Source organism: Corythoichthys intestinalis, chromosome 9, assembly GCF_030265065.1.
Source record: "Corythoichthys intestinalis isolate RoL2023-P3 chromosome 9, ASM3026506v1, whole genome shotgun sequence".
Classification (NCBI taxonomy): domain Eukaryota; kingdom Metazoa; phylum Chordata; class Actinopteri; order Syngnathiformes; family Syngnathidae; genus Corythoichthys; species Corythoichthys intestinalis.
The window spans coordinates 27,513,318-27,531,946 of record NC_080403.1 but is presented as its reverse complement, the minus strand read 5'-3'; the positions used below and the strand labels follow the sequence as shown (position 1 = coordinate 27,531,946).

Below are 18,629 nucleotides of genomic sequence, written 5' to 3'. Positions count from 1 at the left end.
TTGTTTCAGTCTCGACAATATTTTTAAAGGATATTCTTTTTGTCAAAGTATTTTTCCCCAATTGCTAAATAAATGGTATGGTCATGACAAATAACAGTCTTGTGCTAAATGGAATATGAAATATTAAAAATGTATTTATTCAGTACGACATGGCAAAATTACTCCATAATAGTCAAAACTGTCGACTTCTTGCATCTCCCAAACGATATTTTATGTCACCGGAGTTAGTCCGGCTTTTGTCATTTCCCTGCCCCGGCTTCGGAGAGCGTAAACAAACCGGGAGGCGTGACGGCTAGCCAAAATGCTAACCCGAACCAAGTGATGTTTCAAAGTCTTATACTTGCCTTTCGAAGCGAAAAATCACAACTACCCTGGATCATGTCACACGGTGGCGGGGTTGTCGATTGTCTTCGCCAATCGGGGCGCGCAAGTTACAGCTCGTTGTTCCCCTGCTGCGGGCAGGAGAGCTCGTTTGCCGAGGAAGCAGCTGGAGAATGATTGCCGGACAAACCGGCCTACATCGGAAGAGCACATAGCTGCCACATGGTCAACACGAATATGGCTTGAATTAATGCTTAACAACACGGGGAAGACGTAAACAGTGAGAGAGCGGCGTGCAGTTGTTGTGCAGCTAACATGGCAGTATGTGTCCAAAGAGAACTTTTCTACATGTCTGTCCATGATCAAACGTAAGTAAATAGTCCTTTATTTAAAAAAAGTTTGTAGGGTTTACTTTGTAATCGCTGTATATGGGGCCAATTTTAACACAAAGTTGCAATTTCTGATGGGGTGGAAAATTTGATAGAACACCGGGCACAGGAAAAAGGCAAAAAGCCGAGTGTAGCGCTCTCCCGGCTGGCACGCAAAGGACCGAGGGGGGTGTGCGACAAGCCGCCGGTCGTGGGCCGATTGGCATTCTCGGTAGACAAGGAGCATTTTCAGCCACAATATGCAAGCCACTTCCTTATTAAAACGTGTGCCATGATACCAATATTTGACATAATACAAAATACAATGTTTACTCACTTCCTCATAAGTCCAATGGTCCCACAGTTGTCAGACTTGTTTTGGTCATTCTCCGAGGGTGAACGGGAACTTTTTGAAACCCAAAAAGGTTCTCACGCCTCTCAGTGGTGCAGTAACAAATCCCTGCAGCACATTTGGCTGGCGTAATGCGAAAAATAAAGAAATTAATCTACAAAATCAGCTGAATCCGCACTCCATCTGAATGCCATACAGCAATGCTGTATTGTGAGATGCTGACCCGGGTGACGTCGCATTCACATTCGTTCTCAAACCGAGACTGGAGCCGGAAGTAACTCATTTTCATGGCGCAAGAGTCAAAAATTGAATAAAATAAAATAAATAATAATAAAACAATCGCTTCCACACACATCCAAGCGGTCCATTTCATTCAGGAGCATAAAATACAGCGGGAAATATGAAATAAACATGTATCTTGGTGTCATAGGCACTTTAAGCTGTTTAGATTGAGGAGGTGCTTTTTTTTTTTTTTTTTTTTTAATTTTGGGTTTTTCTATATGATTTTATCTAAAGAATAGAATTTGGAGGAAGTTTTGAGCCAATGAAAAGGAGAAAGCACATGCAATAGTAATAGTAGTAGGCTCTGGTGGACTTTTTTTCGTATTTAGAATTAATTCCTACTCAAAGATATAGCAATGATGATCATAAAAATTATGAATTTCCTGCCGTTCAAAACACTGTTGGAGGACTGTTGGAGTTTGGAAATAGAAAATGGGAAGGAAGGTAGAGTGAGGCGATCTAGGGGGTAAAGAGCTCCTGACCTGGGAGGCAGAATGGCGGAGCATGAATGAAGGGGAAGGGGAGTGTTGATGTGCAGGTGCGGTTGGATAGTAAAGTTGGAGCCAGGCTGTAATAAGCTTTGAACATGATAATCATATGATCAACATGATGATCTTGTTTAATATTTATTTTATAGAAAGTCAATGGAGTCAGTGGATGAGGATTGGGTGATGTGGTCTGAAGCAGGGGCCGTGTCATGAGGTGTGAGTTTTGGAGGAGCTGCAATTTCTGCAGCGATTAGTTAGGGAGACCAAAAACGAGTGAGTTGAAACAGTCAATCCGGGAGATGTCTAGGCTGCAAACAAGGGTGGTAGCTGTGTGGGGTTGAGCAAAGAGCGGAGACGAACAATGTTGTGTAGATGGAAGTAGGCTGATTAATATGGGAGAAAAGGGAGAAAGTGCTATCGAGGATAATGATGAATTAATAATGTGAAGAAAAACCATACGTTAAAGTCTAGTTTCTGATTTTAACTATAATAATGAAAGATATTGTATACAGAATCAGTATATGTATTGCAGATGAACTGCATGCATACCTGTTTTAAAAGGATCCACAGATAGAAAGGCCTGTAGTTCTTAAAAGATAAACTTTATTATGAGTTAAAATAATTTGATCTTGAAATCCCTCTTGAGGTTTTCGGTTTTATAGAATTTGTAAAATTAGTAACTAGTAGGTCGCCGTTGTTGTTGACGTCGCAGGGCGGTGATGTCACATGGTTACGCTGCCGAGCTTCCAGAGTACGACTCTAGCGACATAAACATGTCATCTGTTCAACCCTTTCAATTTAAACCTGAGAGGAACATTAATGAGCATCACAGCACTGTTGATATTTCACAAAATGAGCAGTAAAAGCAAAATGAACAGGAAAGACTGGATGAGACGAGACGAGACGAGAGTAAGAAAAAAAACGGTGTTCAGCCAAAATGTGCTACACCGGCGAAACGACTTCAAGTGGCAAATTTGAAACCCAAAGGACTACCGTGCGCTTTCAGCTTGATTTGTTTAGATGCATACAGACAGAACATGCTAAACATGCCTTATGAAAATACATAAACGTAGTAATATCAAATAAGGGTGGTTTAAATATGTTACGTGGACTAATGTGGTCAACAGATCAATAATCTGTTTTAAAGCTACCACAACAAAAAAACATGCTTAAAAGTATGAGAGGGAAACACATGCAAAAAGTATTTTGAGGCAATGAAAAGGTAATAAACGACTCAATAAAAACAAATAGTTAGTACTCACCCATTTTAACCAATGAGCGCATGAATTGGACTTTTTGCCGTGTAGAAGGAATTGGATTAACCCGGTAGTGTTCGTCTTGTGACGATGACAATCTACGTCAAGGGTGTCAAACCGGTCCTCAAAGGGCCGCATTGGGTGCTGGATTTCATTCCAACCAAACGAGATGAATACCTTTTCTCCAATCTGGTGTCTTAATAGTGTAATCAACTGATTGCAGTCAGGTGCTGCTTGTTTTAGCAGAAACTGCCTGTGCTGGATCTGTTGGAACAAAGACCAGGACCCACCCTGTCCTTTGTGGAATCGGTTTGACACCCTTGATCTACGTCATCACCCCGAGCCTCCATTGTGTGCATAAAACGTGGCGCCCTTTGTAGGTCAAAACATGTACTAAATATTATATATTTTTAAATCAATGGCAATATTTTAGGTGTTTCTAATAACATTTTATGTGTTTCTAATTACGTATTTTAGCAAAAGAGGACAATTGTGGCTTATTAGAGCCTATAAGTCTTTAAGTCCGAGATTCCCTTCAAAAGTTTGTCAAGGTGGGAAAAGCAGGGAAAATAGAAAATATATTGTGACACAGCTGCATTATTTCATCCCTAAATGTGAGGTACGTAACTTCAAGTGTACATTATTGTTAATTTCTCCGCACATCCTTTCTTTGCCATTTTTATAGGAAATAGTGCTTTTTTTTTTTTTTTCCTACTTTTTTTGTGTGTTTTTTGTTTTTGTTTTTTTTTTGCTGAAAAACTCCTTCACGGTTAAATCCACTAGTTGGCAATAATGTAACAAGCTGCTTTGCAAAGGGAAATACAACAGATGAAAATAAATAAATAAAGTATGTGCTGGCCGCTCCCTGCTAAAATGATATGCTCATCCATGTTGATAAAGTGTGGCATGTAGATGTCAATTTCCGGGTTGGCCAGTGTCCTTGCAGGTGATTTTTCAATCAACAAATCCGTGGTGATTGGTTGTTGTGCCAGGTGACAGTGACGGAAATAGAACAAAATTCCGGTGTCAACCTAATTTTTAAGCAGTATACTGGTTGATGTAAAAACTGACAGAGAATAAAATATAGATACATAAGTTTGTAGTTTTACGCATTTATTAGGAAAGTATTTATCAGTTAAACAGTGAAAATTAGAGGAAAATTTTTAATGTCGATTTACAGTGTGCACTCCTGAATCCTCTGCTTGTGCCTCTAAAAGTTAGGGGCCACTGTGCTCCTAGTAAAAAAAGTTTGTCTGGAGCTCTGAGGCAGATGCACCTCATTTTAGCTTCTTTTCGATTCTGATGAGCCATTGAATACTTCTGTTTCTCAGTGTGAGGTCTGGTGCAAAATGTCAATACCGATTCATGGCCAAGTGGTTTAGTATCACTGCTGGGAGAATCCAAATTGTTATTTTTCTACAATAATGATTACATTAAAACCAATATGACAACGTATGGACATTTTACAACTAACAAATGGTATGTAATTTTATATTACAACGTATTTGCAAAACTCTTTTAAAATGAATGTCTACCCCTGTTGCTGCCATGACATTTATGATATTTCCTGTATTAACATTATCTGAATTTTTTCATGAGTAGAAAACTCAATTTGGCCCTAAAAAGCACTAAAAGTTGATGAAAATCACAGGCATTGTGTGTTAACAAGATGTCCTTGACAGACCTCCCAAATGCCATGGCAGCAAGAAACTTGTGATATAACTGTCAAGCCTCTTTTGACATAAATGAGGAGGAGTAAAGCAGAAGAGGACACAAAATGGCTGCTGTGAAAAATGGCTGTAGATGGGAGCTGTGTGGCACCATGTCTAAAAAGTCTTAAGAACAACAAGAAGTGAAAGAAAGAGTGGATGATGCAAAGAGGGAGAGCAGCCAGTCACTCCAAGCCTGGCCTCTCAGTGGGGGGTTATGCTTGGGGCGAGATCACAGGCCTGCTGCCATGCTGAAGCCTTCACAGGCACACAGTGACAGATAGGATGCTGCTGGCACCAGGTCGCCGCTCTGATTCACCCTGGTACTGCATGGCCGCAGCCATCTTCTCCTCACCCGTGTCCCACTCGCCGTGACCTGATCACTTCGTCTTCAGCTGTCACGGTTGTGATTGTGGTGTGCTTTTGAGCTCGGTTTGTTTTTGGTCGATCAAAATGTACATGAAATTGGTTGCACTCTTGTGATGGTTGGTGGTGTTTTACAAACTTAGCAAAGTGCTTTAAAAAAAAAAACAAGCCTCCCTGCAAAGTTCATCACAATTTATTGGAATATTAGGGAGAATGGAAAAAGTCAAATGCTAGATATTATAGACTTGCCATAAACAGTGAAATATTAGATTATTTTGTTTTTTGTCGTTTTCACGATAACTGCTTAAAGCGTGTGAGGAATCCTAAATTCATATGCTGAAATAATTTCTATATCACATTGGAAACAATCAAAAATTACATAAATGATGTAGTCAAAGATATTGAACCAAACCAGTGAAATGCCCATCTAAGGTAGATGGAATCACTATAAAAATATGCAGGAAAAACACCCCCAAAGCATGGTGCTACCACCCCCACGCTTCACAGTAGGGATGGTGTTCTTTGGATGGTACTCATCATTCTTCTTCCTCCAAACATCTTGAGCGGAATTAAGACCAAAAAGTGCCATTTTGATCTCTTATGACCACATGACTTTCTCCCATGACTCCTCTGGATCATTCAAATAATCCTTGGCAAACTTAAAACGGGCCTTGAGAAATTGCTGGTTTAAGCAGGGGAGCCTTCTATCCCATGCATGATTTTAAACAATGTCATCTTAGTGTATTATCAACAGTAACCTTGGAAAATGTGGTACCAGCTCCTTTCAGATCGTTGACCAGCTCCTACTGTGTAATTCTTCGCTGATTCCTCAACATTCTTAGGATCACTGAGACCCTAGGAGATAGGTCTTGCATGGAGCCCCAATCTGAGGGAGATTGACAGCCATGTTTGGCTTCTTCCTTTTTGGCAATAGTTGCTCCAACAGTGGATCTTATATCACCAAGCTGCTTTGCAATTGCGCCATAACCCTGTCCAGCCTTGTAGAGATCTACAATTCTGTCTGTGGTGTCTTTGGACAGCTCTTTGGTTTTGACTATGTTAGGAATATAGGAGTCTTCCCGATTGTACGAGGTGTACAGGTGTTTATATGCAGCTAACCGCCTCAAACAGGTAAAAAAATATGACTTAAAAAGTCCACCTCCACTCCACTTATTCGTTGGACTTTTTAAAGGTGACTAACAGGTCTTTGAGGCTCACAATTTGAGCTAATAGACAGGTGTTCAAATACTTATTTGCAGCAGTATATTACAAATTATTTGCAGCAGTATAAGAAAAAAAATCATACAGTGTTATTTCTGGCTTTTATTTCTTTAGATTGTCTCTCACAGTGGACAGGCACCTACCCTGAAAATTTCAAACCCGCCCATCATTTCTAAGTGGGAGAACTTGCAAACTCCCAGGGTGTTCAAATACTAATTTTTCTCACTGTAAATATATATATTTTTTCCAAATTAAACACCTGATCCTTTTCACCTGATTCCTATCCTCTGAAAAATGGCCTGAGTTTCGATCCCGTGATCAGATCAGGGACATCCCTAGACTTCACCCAGTGTGACGGAGAGCTGTCTGCCAAATTCCAAGCAAGTGGAGCGAGTCTTTCCATTTACTTACTATGATTTTAAAATTTGGTATCAGAACAGTGTTAAGAAATGGGATATCATCTGAGGTTTATCTCAAAAACTGCCACTCAGCATCTGGCACCCACTACATTGTTTGCCCAAATTCTCCTAAGTCATCTCTAGATTTTACGTTCCTCTCTTCTTCTGTGACCCTGACAGTTGAAGTAAGTCGCCTTGTATTAGTATCAGCCTGTACTCATTATTATCCATCAATTACACTTGACAACACCCGAACCCCACAGAGGAACATCTGAAAGCTTTCGGCACTCGTGCCTTGTGTGCCTCGTAGATATCGATATAGGGGACGCTAGTCTAAATTGAGCAATGACAGAATCTCAAGGTTGAAACAAGCACCTGTGTTAGAGCTACAAGCTATATCAATTAAAAAAAAGTTTCATGTTAGTATGTACCTCATGGGTAAAACATGCATGTGTATTTTCTAGTTTCCACAAAAAAAATATTAAACATCAATAACTGATTGTTTTCCCAGACTTTTTTTTTCCAGAGGAGAATCCTTTTTATCCTGGATTGTGGACACCCAAAAAACATAACAATGTCTTTGCTGCAATTTTTGTACTGTTGCTACCTGTTCGTTATTGAAAAGAAACTTCAAAGTCAGCAGTACATGCGGCAGGCTAAAGGGATACTACAACATCTTTCATGGTTTTCGACAAGTGCCTATAGGTCTGTCACCACTTGACATTCTCAGATCATTCTGATCTGTGCCAAGAGCATCATACTCATTCCTCTTTATTAGGATCCTATTAATTGATATCTCATTGGCAGCTGCTTCTTTGTGGAGTCCAACATTTAAATAGATCCAAAGCCTATGGGGCTGCTGGGAAGGAATTTTTTTTTTCACCCAATAATGAATCCTCTGCACAAATATGCAGGCATAGTTCAGCTAGAATGGATCATATCATATTTTTCATCCCCTTGTGTTTCTCCTCTAATTATCCAATTGCACTGTTCTCTTTCAGCAATGGTACACCAGCACCATGAACCTGGTCGGGACTTGGCTTACTGACCGCATGGACCTGCAACTCCATGTCTATCAGTTGAAGATTCTAATCAGAATTGTCAAGGTAATGACTGCATTTTACATTTTCAATCTAATCCATGAATTGTTACCAATAATATGCATGTTTCTTCCTTCACCATGAATAGCAATATGTATTGAAGGTGTCATAGGTCTTTTACATTTGTCAGCATTGGTAGGCTTCGTCCATAAATGCTTAATCTTATGGATTGTAAATGGTAAATGGAGTTACTCTCTACTCTCTACGTATGTCAAGTTGAACTGGGTTTAAAAGAACAAAATTTTTTAAAAAGGATTTCTCTCCATTCTCATGCACATATTGACTAGGTGCACAAAGTAACAAGTGCTGGCGCCAGTACTTCTGGTCTAAAACATCGGTAATTTGAAACCAAGAGAATACTTTGAAGAATGAGTCTGTTAAGTAGAGCGGCACGGTGGCAGATTGGTTAGCATGTGCACCACACAGTTCTGATATCAAGGGTTCAATTCCTGGCTCCGGCCTTCTTGTGTGGAGTTTGCATGTTCTATCCGTGCCTGGGTGCTCTGGTTTGAGTTTTTAGTTTTATTGCACTCATAAATAAGCATTAAAACGCTGCATGGACCATGTCTTTATGTCCATATTTCCATCATTTCTTGTCCTTTTTCAAAATCGAAAGCAGCACGAAAGACTACATATCCCAAGAGCCGTTGTGAGGTCAAGAAGGACGAACTTAATGTGAACATTTTTTATAAATTGCCGAGCGAGGCGCCGCCTAAGGAAAGGGAGACATGCGAAGCGATCACCGGCTGGTTGGATTGAGCGAGCGACTTTGAAACGTTCGGAATGTATCGAAAACTAAATTTAGGGGAAGCTAATGCATTATTTAATTAACTCAAGGAAGAGGATGAGACATTTTTATGGTTGTTTTCCTCGGATCAGTCGGCGTCTCGGCGAGTAGAAGTGACAGGGCGCAAACGGCGGAAGAGTGAGCTGTGCGACGTGTGTGACGTAGCTCCGTGTCCTGCTCAAGAGGAAACTTTATTGAGTCGCAAAAAAAAAAAAAACACTTTATATAGTCGCTCGCCTGAAAAAAAAAAACGAACTGAAATACTTGTCATTATTTGTTAAAATACTTTTTTTTAAGGTTATATTTGATTTTTTTCTTCATTATCAATCTTTTCAATTTGTATATAGATGTGTGTGTTCGAGAAGCTTGATTGCATGTATATACTTTTGATAAGGTGATGGGTACAATACCTAACCTCACAAAGAGATACCCTCTAAACCCTTTTTGTGTTAGATGATGTGTATATATATATATATACAGTGCCTTGCAAAAGTATTCGGCCCCCTTGAATCTTGCAACCTTTCGCCACATTTGAGGCTTCAAACATAAAGATATGAAATGTAATTTTTTTGTCAAGAATCAACGACAAGTGGGACACAATCGTGAAGTGGAACAACATTTATTGGATAATTTCAACTTTTTTAACAAATAAAAAACTGAAAAGCGGGGCGTGCAATATTACTCGGCCCTTTTACTTTCAGTGCAGCAAACTCACTCCAGAAGTTCAGTGAGGATCTCTCAATGATCCAATGTTGTCCTAAATGACCGATGATGATAAATAGAATCCACCTGTGTGTAATCAAGTCTCCGTATAAATGCACCTGCTCTGTGATAGTCTCAGGGTTCTGTTTAAAGTGCAGACAGCATTATGAAAACCAAGGAACACACCAGGCAGGTCCGAGATACTGTTGTGGAGAAGTTTAAAGCCGGATTTGGATAGAAAAAGATTTCCCAAGCTTTAAACATCTCAAGGAGCACTGTGCAAGCCATCATATTGAAATGGAAGTAGCATCAGATCACTGCAAATCTACCAAGACCCGGCCGTCCTTCCAAACTTTCTTCTCAAACAAGGAGAAAACTGATCAGAGATGCAGCCAAGAGGCCCATGATCACTCTGGATGAACTGCAGAGATCTACAGCTGAGGTGGGAGAGTCTGTCCATAGGACAACAACACTGCACAAATCTGGCCTTTATGGAAGAGTGGCAAGAAGAAAGCCATTTCAAGATATCCATAAAAAGTCTCGTTTAAAGTTTGCCACAAGCCACCTGGGAGACACACCAAACATGTGGAAGAAGGTGCTCTGGTCAGATGTAACCAAAATTGAACTTTTTGGCCACAATGCAAAACGATATGTTTGGCGTAAAAGCAACACAGCTCATCACCCTGAACACACCATCCCCACTGTCAAACATGGTGGTGGCAGCATCATGGTTTGGGCCTGCTTTTCTTCAGCAGGGACAGGGAAGATGGTTAAAATTGACAGGAAGATGGATGCAGCCAAATACAGGAACATTCTGGAAGAAAACCTGTTGGTATCTGCACAAGACCTGAGACTGGGACGGAGATTTATCTTCCAACAGGACAATGATCCAAAACATAAAGCCAAATCTACAATGGAATGGTGCAAAAATAAATGTATCCAGGTGTTAGAATGGCCAAGTCAAAGTCCAGACCTGAATCCAATCGAGAATCTGTGGAAAGAGCTGAAGACTGCTGTTCACAAACACTCTCCATCCAACCTCACTGAGCTCAAGCTGTTTTGCAAGGAAGAATGGGCAAGAATGTCAGTCTCTCGATGTGCAAAACTGATAGAAACATACCCCAAGCGACTTGCAGCTGTAATTGGAGCAAAAGGTGGCGCTACAAAGTATTAACGCAAGGGGGCCGAATAATATTGCACGCCCCACTTTTCAGTTTTTTATTTGTTAAAAAAGTTTAAATTATCCAACAAATTTTGTTCCACTTCACGATTGTGTCCCACTTGTTGTTGATTCTTGACAAAAAATTAAAATTTTATATCTTTATGTTTGAAGCCTGAAATTTGGCGAAAGGTTGCAAGGTTCAAGGGGGCCGAATACTTTTGCAAGGCACTGTATATATATATATATATATATATATATATATATATATATATATATACACATTAGGGCTGTCAAATGATTAAAATTTTTAATCAAGTTAATTACAGCTTAAAAATTAATTAATCGTAATTAATCGCAATTAATCGCAATTCAAACCATCTATAAAATATGCCATATTTTTCTGTAAATTATATATATATTCTGTAAAATAAATTGTTGGAATGGAAAGACAAGATGGATATATACATTCAACATACGCTACATAAGGACTGTAGTGGGCATTTCACTCTACTGTCATTTAAATCTGTCTTTGCTGTCCTCACTCCGAAGCGTCTACTTTTTCCAAAGCTAGACAGCTAGTGAACGACGCCTTAATAATTAGACTTCTTCCTTTTTCATCTGATTTGTTAATAAAATGGCCTCAAACCATTGTCCTCTTTAGACCGTCGTAAAACTACCAAAAAAAAGTACACAAGCATTGCATTAGCAACAACGTTAGCTTAGCACGCTATACAGGTTCACTAAACATAAACAAAAATCGTCTCATACAAAAAATATAACATTTCGCTTACTAACATAATATGTACATTCTTTACAACAACCATACTTACGGACAAATCTTGTCCAAGGATCATATAAGCACAACATTACAACGTAGGCGTCAGCCCGAGACGTTGTGCAGCCATAATGAATTGGCAAGAAAACAATAAACCATGTCGCAAAGCGACCACAAGAGTTCGCTGTTAGACAGCACAAAAAGCCTTGCTGTAAAACTTACCAAAAGGCAGAATACTGTCTGAGCGGGACATGTGCGTTAATTGCGTCAAATATTTTAACGTGATTAATTTAAAAAATTAATTACCGCGCGTTAACGCGATAATTTTGACAGCCATATATATATATATATATATATATATATTTTTTTTTTTTTTTTTTTTTTTTTTTTAAATTCTCACTATTTTGGATTGTATATACTGTATCCTGTTTTGACCATATTATGTGTAAAGGCCAAAAACGCCTATGACCATACCTGCTCTTTGTGTTGAATTGTCAAACATAAAACTATTCGGTCTTATCTCTTTCTATTGAATGTTTATGCTAACAAGTTGAATAAATATTATCAAGCTTCAAAACAGTTGGTCGAGCATGTTTCGTTGTCAATGGGACATCAACATGACAAATTTTGAAAAAAGATTTTGGGATTTTTTTGCCTTTTTGGGTCCAAAATGTTGATTATAATTTGTCAGTGAAGAAAACAACAGATTGGACATGGAGGTAATAGTGTCCTGAAAAAAGGGACCCAACCTGGCCATTGTGAACATTTTTTTCTTTGAAATATAAAGGCAACATCAAAGGCATGCAAATTCGGCCAAAATAGGCTTAGGTGTTAAAGAGTTAAATAGGTGTTAAAGAGTTAAACACATTAAAATCTTTTTTCTGCTTGTTGTGTGTTCTAGTATTGTGTCACTTACATTTAATAATGAACTGGTTTTGAGAACAACACTCTTTACTAACTGGCGCTAACTTACCAGGGAGCTCGGCAAGCAGCGGTGCCAATTAGACATAGTGGGTGGCACAGAAATGTATTTTCTTCTAAAAATGCTCGTAAATGCCCCGGTGGCTTAACACCAGACTCCATTCTGGGCATGTTTGGCTCAAAAATAGGTTGAGTTTGAGAACCAGTACCGGACACTGACCTTACATGCCTAAAAAGCCAAAAATGTGTGTGAGTGAGATGAAGGGACTGGATGTCAGAGCACTAATCTTTTTCTAAAAATCCACAAAAATGCTGCTGAGTATGGAGGACCAGGAGTGCAAAAATTCAATAAATAAAAACACAAATAAATAATTAAAAGTGTCATTAAAATGCTTTTATTTCAATATTTATTTATTTATTTCAATACTTATTTCAATTTTTTATTTATTTCAATTTTTATTTATTTCAATTTATATTTATTTCAATTTTTATTTATTTTGATTTTCATTTATTTCAATTTATATTTATTTATTTCGATTCATATTTATTTATTTCAATTTATATTTATTCATTTCAAAATTTATTTCGATTTTTATTTATTTATTTCAATTTGTATTCATTTATTTCAACTTTTATTTGTTTATTTCAATTTTTATTTATTTCAAAATGTATTTTTATTTTTATTTATTTATTTAAATTTTTATTCATTGATTTCATCTTTTATTTATTTATTTCAATTTTTATTTATTTATTTCAATTTTTATTTATTTATTTCAACATTTATTTTTTTCACTTTTTATTTATTTCATTTTTGCACTCTTGTTCCCCGTGTGGCCGCATGAAATAATTTTATCTGTCATTGGCTCATCAAACTCGGTGGGCGGGCGTGAACTAGGCGGGGTTTGAGTTGATCGAGTAATAAGTGATTGCTTCGTCCTATTTCTTCCCAACATGGCGGCGTTATCTGAGATTTTGCATGAGCTCTCTCGGGACATGTTAGATTTCTCAGAACAAATTGAAGCAGGACATTTGGACCCTGAGTACATGTCCTACAAAACAGAGCAATTAATTAACGTTATTGGCATCATCTCGGCTCTGTCAGATCAAGATGATGATTGAAGAGTTTTCGATAGGTTAGAACTGCGGTCAAGCCAGCCTCCACTCGTAAAAACGAAGTCAAACCAGCCGCCCCTCATTTGGATTATTGTTTGCATTATGTGCATTACAGTAATGCAATGCGCTGGCTTCAGAATGCAATGAGGTGGCTTCAGAGCGCAAGTCCCTTTATTAAATATATGAAAAAAAACGGTGACCTATTCGACAACGGGTCCACTTTAGAGAGACACTGGAGCACCCCTAGACCCAAACTAAATCATTATGATGTCAAAATGATGTTTGAGTTCAGAGTAAAACTACTTAGAAAACTGCTAGTTATTTCTGTCATTTAGCCTTATTTCAAAACTTGATAAAAAATAAAATAAAATCTGAGAGATATCCAAGGACCGTTCCACTTCTGAGGTATACTAGAGTTTCCCGTAAGCAGACATAAGCCCGCTTAAAGGCGCTGGCCCGCTTGATGTAGAAGCCACAGACTAGACTCCACCATGGGCTGCTGGTGGAGTTCTCCTTCCTCGATTAAATTTGCTGCTTCTCTGAGCAGCTCTGGGCACGTTTTGGACATATGTATGTTTTGCTTGGACAACACGCGAAATGCGTCAAGGCTTACTACCGCTACACTGACCACGCTACTAATCTTCGTCGTCTTTGTGATTTTGAGGGAGCAGTTATTTTTCAGATTATACGGATCTACACTGCCACTTTATGTATCGGGTGTACATAAAAATTAGCCAATGCCTCAGGCATCAATCTATTATCTGAGATAGACTAGTTAAGACTTGCTTTGCTGAGCAACCAATCAGACGTTAGAAACTTTGACGAGCAAACGTGACAGATAAAATTATTTCATGGTTGCACCTCTGGAGGAACAAGAGTGCAAGTATGAAATAAATAAAAAGTGAAATAAATAAATGTTGAAATAGATAAATAAATGATGAAATAAAAAAATAAAAAATTGAAATAAATAAAAATTGAAAAAAATAAATAAAAGTTGAAATAAATGAATAAAAATTGAAATAAATAAATAAAAATCGAAATACATTTTGAAATAAATAAATATAAATTTAAATAAATAAAAATTGAAATAAATGAATAAAAATTGAAATAAATAAAAATCGAAATAAATTTTGAAGTAAATAAATAAAATTTGAAATAAATGATTCGAAATAAATAAATATAAATCGAAATAAATAAAAACTGAAATAAATAAATATAAATTGAAATAAATATAAATTGAAATAAATAAAAATTGAAGTAAATATTGAAATAAATAAATTTTGAAATAAAAGCATTTTAATGACACTTTTAATTATTTATTTAATTATGTATTTATTTATTGAATTTTTGCACTCCTGGTCCTCCTTAGCTGAAGGTCACACCTAATAAGCCAATCAGCCCTTACGGGGCTCGACTTTAGACTTTTTAGCTCAAAGAGAGCGGAATATAAGTGTTGAAATTTATAATATGTGAATTTGTGTATTCCAGACACACAGCAATAACGGGTGTTGTTCCCAAACCAAGTCTCTTTATTAAGCGTAACTGACTCAACAATAGAACACACAAAATGTTGAAAAATGTGTTTGTTTAATGTGACATTTAAATCTGCTCGCTTTCAGTTGGGTTGTACCGCAGCGTTGACAGGGAATGCATGGAAACTTATGATTCTTTGTTGTAATGTGATGAAACGGCAGAAATCAATATAAAAATACTCTCCTCGCGGCCTGAAAGGCCTTTTTAACGTTTACAACACTCATTCTTAAAAATGTTCATTCACTGTCACTACCGGCGTTTTAAACCGGAAGTACTGGCGTCACACTTGTCTTTGGTCGCCATTTTTGTCTAGTCAACTCAGTCAATTAACTAAAATTTTCAACAACAAACAAATTCTATTTTTTTATCCATATGTATCTGTATTTCTTTTTGCTGTGTTTTTGTTAAAGGTATGACATTTCTAGGACTGAATAATAATTTTCCATGAAATAAATATACAGTGGTACCTCTACATACGAAGTTAATTCGTTCCAGGACATTGTTTCTAAGTCGAAATGGTTGTATATCAAGCAGGATTTTTCCATAAGAATACATTATAATTCCATTAATTCACTCCACAGCCCGAAAACCTACACTAAATCCTTAATAATTGCTGCTGGTACTATTGCAAATAGCAATTACACAGATCAAAACAAATAAATTATGACTCAAGATCGGAATTATAATAATAGTAATAATAATAATAATAATACCTGTAATAATGTAATGAATCGGGTTCTCATATGGCGGATGTTTTGCGTGGTGTACCTGAACGCACCTTGCGACTGACTTGACAGAGTGAGAGAGGAACTTTTCTTTTACTTTGTTCAGCTGCGGTGGAAAGTAGGCATGTTGTGTTGCACAAGTTCTGAAATAAATGATTAAAAACCTGACGATGGTCGCGATTTTTTTGGCGATGTTACCACAATAATAATTGTCATCTTATAAAGACTGGCGGACAGAAGTCGGAGGAGGACCGTCAAGATCGTAGACATTCTATGGCCGTATTGTCGAGCCAGTTCACAGACGCGCGCACCACACTCACATTTTTCGATCATTTCCATCTTCATTACAATGGTAAGACTCACCTTTTTGCTTTTTTTTCACCAGCTGCACTAACATTCTTGCAACTCAAGTTGATTTCTCGCACAAGAAAATTCACCTTGCGTCCGTCTTGCAGTAAAACAAAGAAACTGCGGCGCCGTCATAAATCGTCGTATGTCGAGCATGTCGTCCGATGTAGAAACAAATGGCGAGTCAAATTTTACTTCGGATCTCAATAAGATTGCGTGTCAAAGGGATTGTATGTCAAGGTACTACTGTATGTGGATTTGCCAAAATATGAGTTGTTTATACAACTACTCACGAGGAAAAATTGGTCTTTGAGATGCATATTTCAATGAATACAGCAATCCAAATGACCCAATTACAAGCACACAGTAGTGGACGTCCTGCCTAAAATGTATTTAGCATTGTTTTTGATTTGTTTTAGAAAAAGTACCGTGACTTCCGTCTTCAAGGGGTTCTTGACTCCACATTAAACAGTAAGATGTATGAGACTGTCCGAAATCGTCTGACCTTAGAAGAAGCCACTGCCTCGGTGAGGGAGGGAGGGATGCAAGGCATTTCCATGAAGGACAGTGATGAAGAGGGCAGTGATAACTAAAATCAAGACGACAACAAGAATGTCACAGCGGTTCAGCAATATGCTGCCTAAGAACACACACAGCCTTCCTGAGGTCAAAACACATTGGCCCAACAATTGACATCACTTGCTTTGTGGGCTTTTTGTTCTCTGTTCCTGTAAGATTGTGTTTACAATACGTCAGAATTAATACTAATGAAATGCAATTCAATATGTACTTATAGAAGTCCTTGTGCAGGCTTAACATTAAATTCGCCACTACAACAAAATATTGATAACCAGTCATTTGAAATAATAGTAGTACCTCATGAATGGACACCACAAGGCAACTCAATACAAGCTGACTGGGAAATACTATGTTATGTTCAGGAGTATTGAAGTGTTGTGTCAGTTTCTAATGTCAAATCTATTATGAAATTGTCATTGATTAATGTTGTTATTGTGTCACTGAAAATGGCACTAGTTTAAAAAAAAAAAAACATTGGTACTGGCAAATGTTTAACATCATGACTACAGGAAATTTGAGATATTATATGTTTAATCGTATTTCTAGTTTTGTGTACTTTAAACTTCCAGATGTTCTCATGCAATATGTTCTAACATTTTCCTTTCTTTCTCATTGTGTCACTGTCTTTCTCTCACTGAGCAGCAAAGGCATCTATTGCATGTTGTGTTCTTTTAGAGGGGATGTGAGAATTATGTCAGTTTTTGTTGTATCAAATCCACATCATTCATCAATTTAAACAATATTCTACTTTCTGACAAATTTTATGCTGTTGGACATTTTATCAAAACACACTGAAACATCTTTGCTGACACAAGTCTTGTTCACTTCCTGTATGTATTCTCGCAAGCTTCCTCTTTAATCTCCAAACAGCCTTTTACTGAGGTTCAAACTTAGGCTGCAACAATTATACTGTATATTAGACTGTTCTCTATTCCAACTCTCATGGCCAGCCTCCTAAGAGCAGAATTAACCATGAAGCATGCTGCACAAAAAACAGGAATCAAAGACCGACTCTTTCATTCCGGTTACTACCTACATGACAGAATTTCTAGACGGGGATGAGAAATTGTTGGGGAAAGGCAACTGATTAAATAACATCAATTGATTATGGGGGAAAAAAAGAAATCATGAAATTACTAATTGTTTTGATACATAGAACAGTACTCCCATAGCGGAAATCTGCGTGAGTGTAGCACCTGATACCACACCTGGTGTAATTTTAGTTTTTCGTTGTTTTTTTTTTTTTTCTTCTCTCTATTACAATTTAGTTGAGACGGCAACCTGCGATAGAGTAAATCACAACATTTTGCCTTATATGCACAGATAGATGATAAATCGATCAATAATTAAAAGGATTTCGGTATTGCCATCCCTTAATCAGCGAACTCATTATAACCCCCAAATACCATATAGTCCGTGTCCACTCAGGTAGCTCCGTTCCGAACGACGAAACAAATAGCTTTCTAGTTTAATCGATACGAAGTGGTGCACATCATTCGAAGCAGATCCGCTTGAGTCCATCCTCTCCGGTCCGTCAAACTAAAAATACGGATGAGGTCTATTTTTTGTAGAAACAATTGCTAATAACCTGACTTTTAATTATTCAATTGATTTCAGAAATGGCTCATATGAAAGCTAAGACCCTCCCAAATGATGTTGAATGTACAAAAATATATATTTGTTTCACCAAAGAAAGATTTATCATTTAATGAAGAAATAAAGGTCAAATTTTGGCAAGACAAAAGTTTTATCGCCTACAGAAAGTAATGTGAAAATTGAACAAAAAGTATACTTCAAATACAAAAATATGTTACATAACATATGCGAATTAAGTAGTGGTGCTGTGAGATCCAAATTTAATATTTTGTATGACTTCGATGCGGTTCGAGAAGGATTCATACAATTGATTGATGAAGTCATCAGGAACATCAAAGAAAGCAGTCATGCATCCCTCCCAGAGTTCATCAACATTCTTGGGTTTCGTCTTCCATGCTTCCTCTTTCATCCTACCCCAGACATGCTCAATGATGTTCATGTCTGGTGACTGGCCTGGGCAGTCCTGGAGGATCTTGACCTTCTTTGCCTTGAGGAACTTTGAGGTAGAGATTGAAGTATGCGATGGA

The 18,629-nt window shown here is 37.6% G+C and overlaps 1 protein-coding gene across 9 annotated transcripts in view; it reads left to right on the top strand.

Moving 5' to 3' along the window:
* Positions 1-17,943, top strand: part of cadpsa (Ca2+-dependent activator protein for secretion a) — a 162,693-nt gene extending 144,750 nt beyond the window's left edge. For all 9 annotated transcript variants that reach the window (XM_057844977.1, XM_057844975.1, XM_057844974.1 and 6 more), the window contains 2 exons: positions 7,763-7,867; positions 16,347-17,943. In XM_057844977.1, coding sequence (XP_057700960.1) covers positions 7,763-7,867; positions 16,347-16,520 — 279 coding nt within the window. In that variant the 3' untranslated portion in view covers positions 16,521-17,943. The remainder of the gene's footprint in view (positions 1-7,762; positions 7,868-16,346) is intronic.
* Positions 17,944-18,629: the final 686 nt, after the last annotated feature.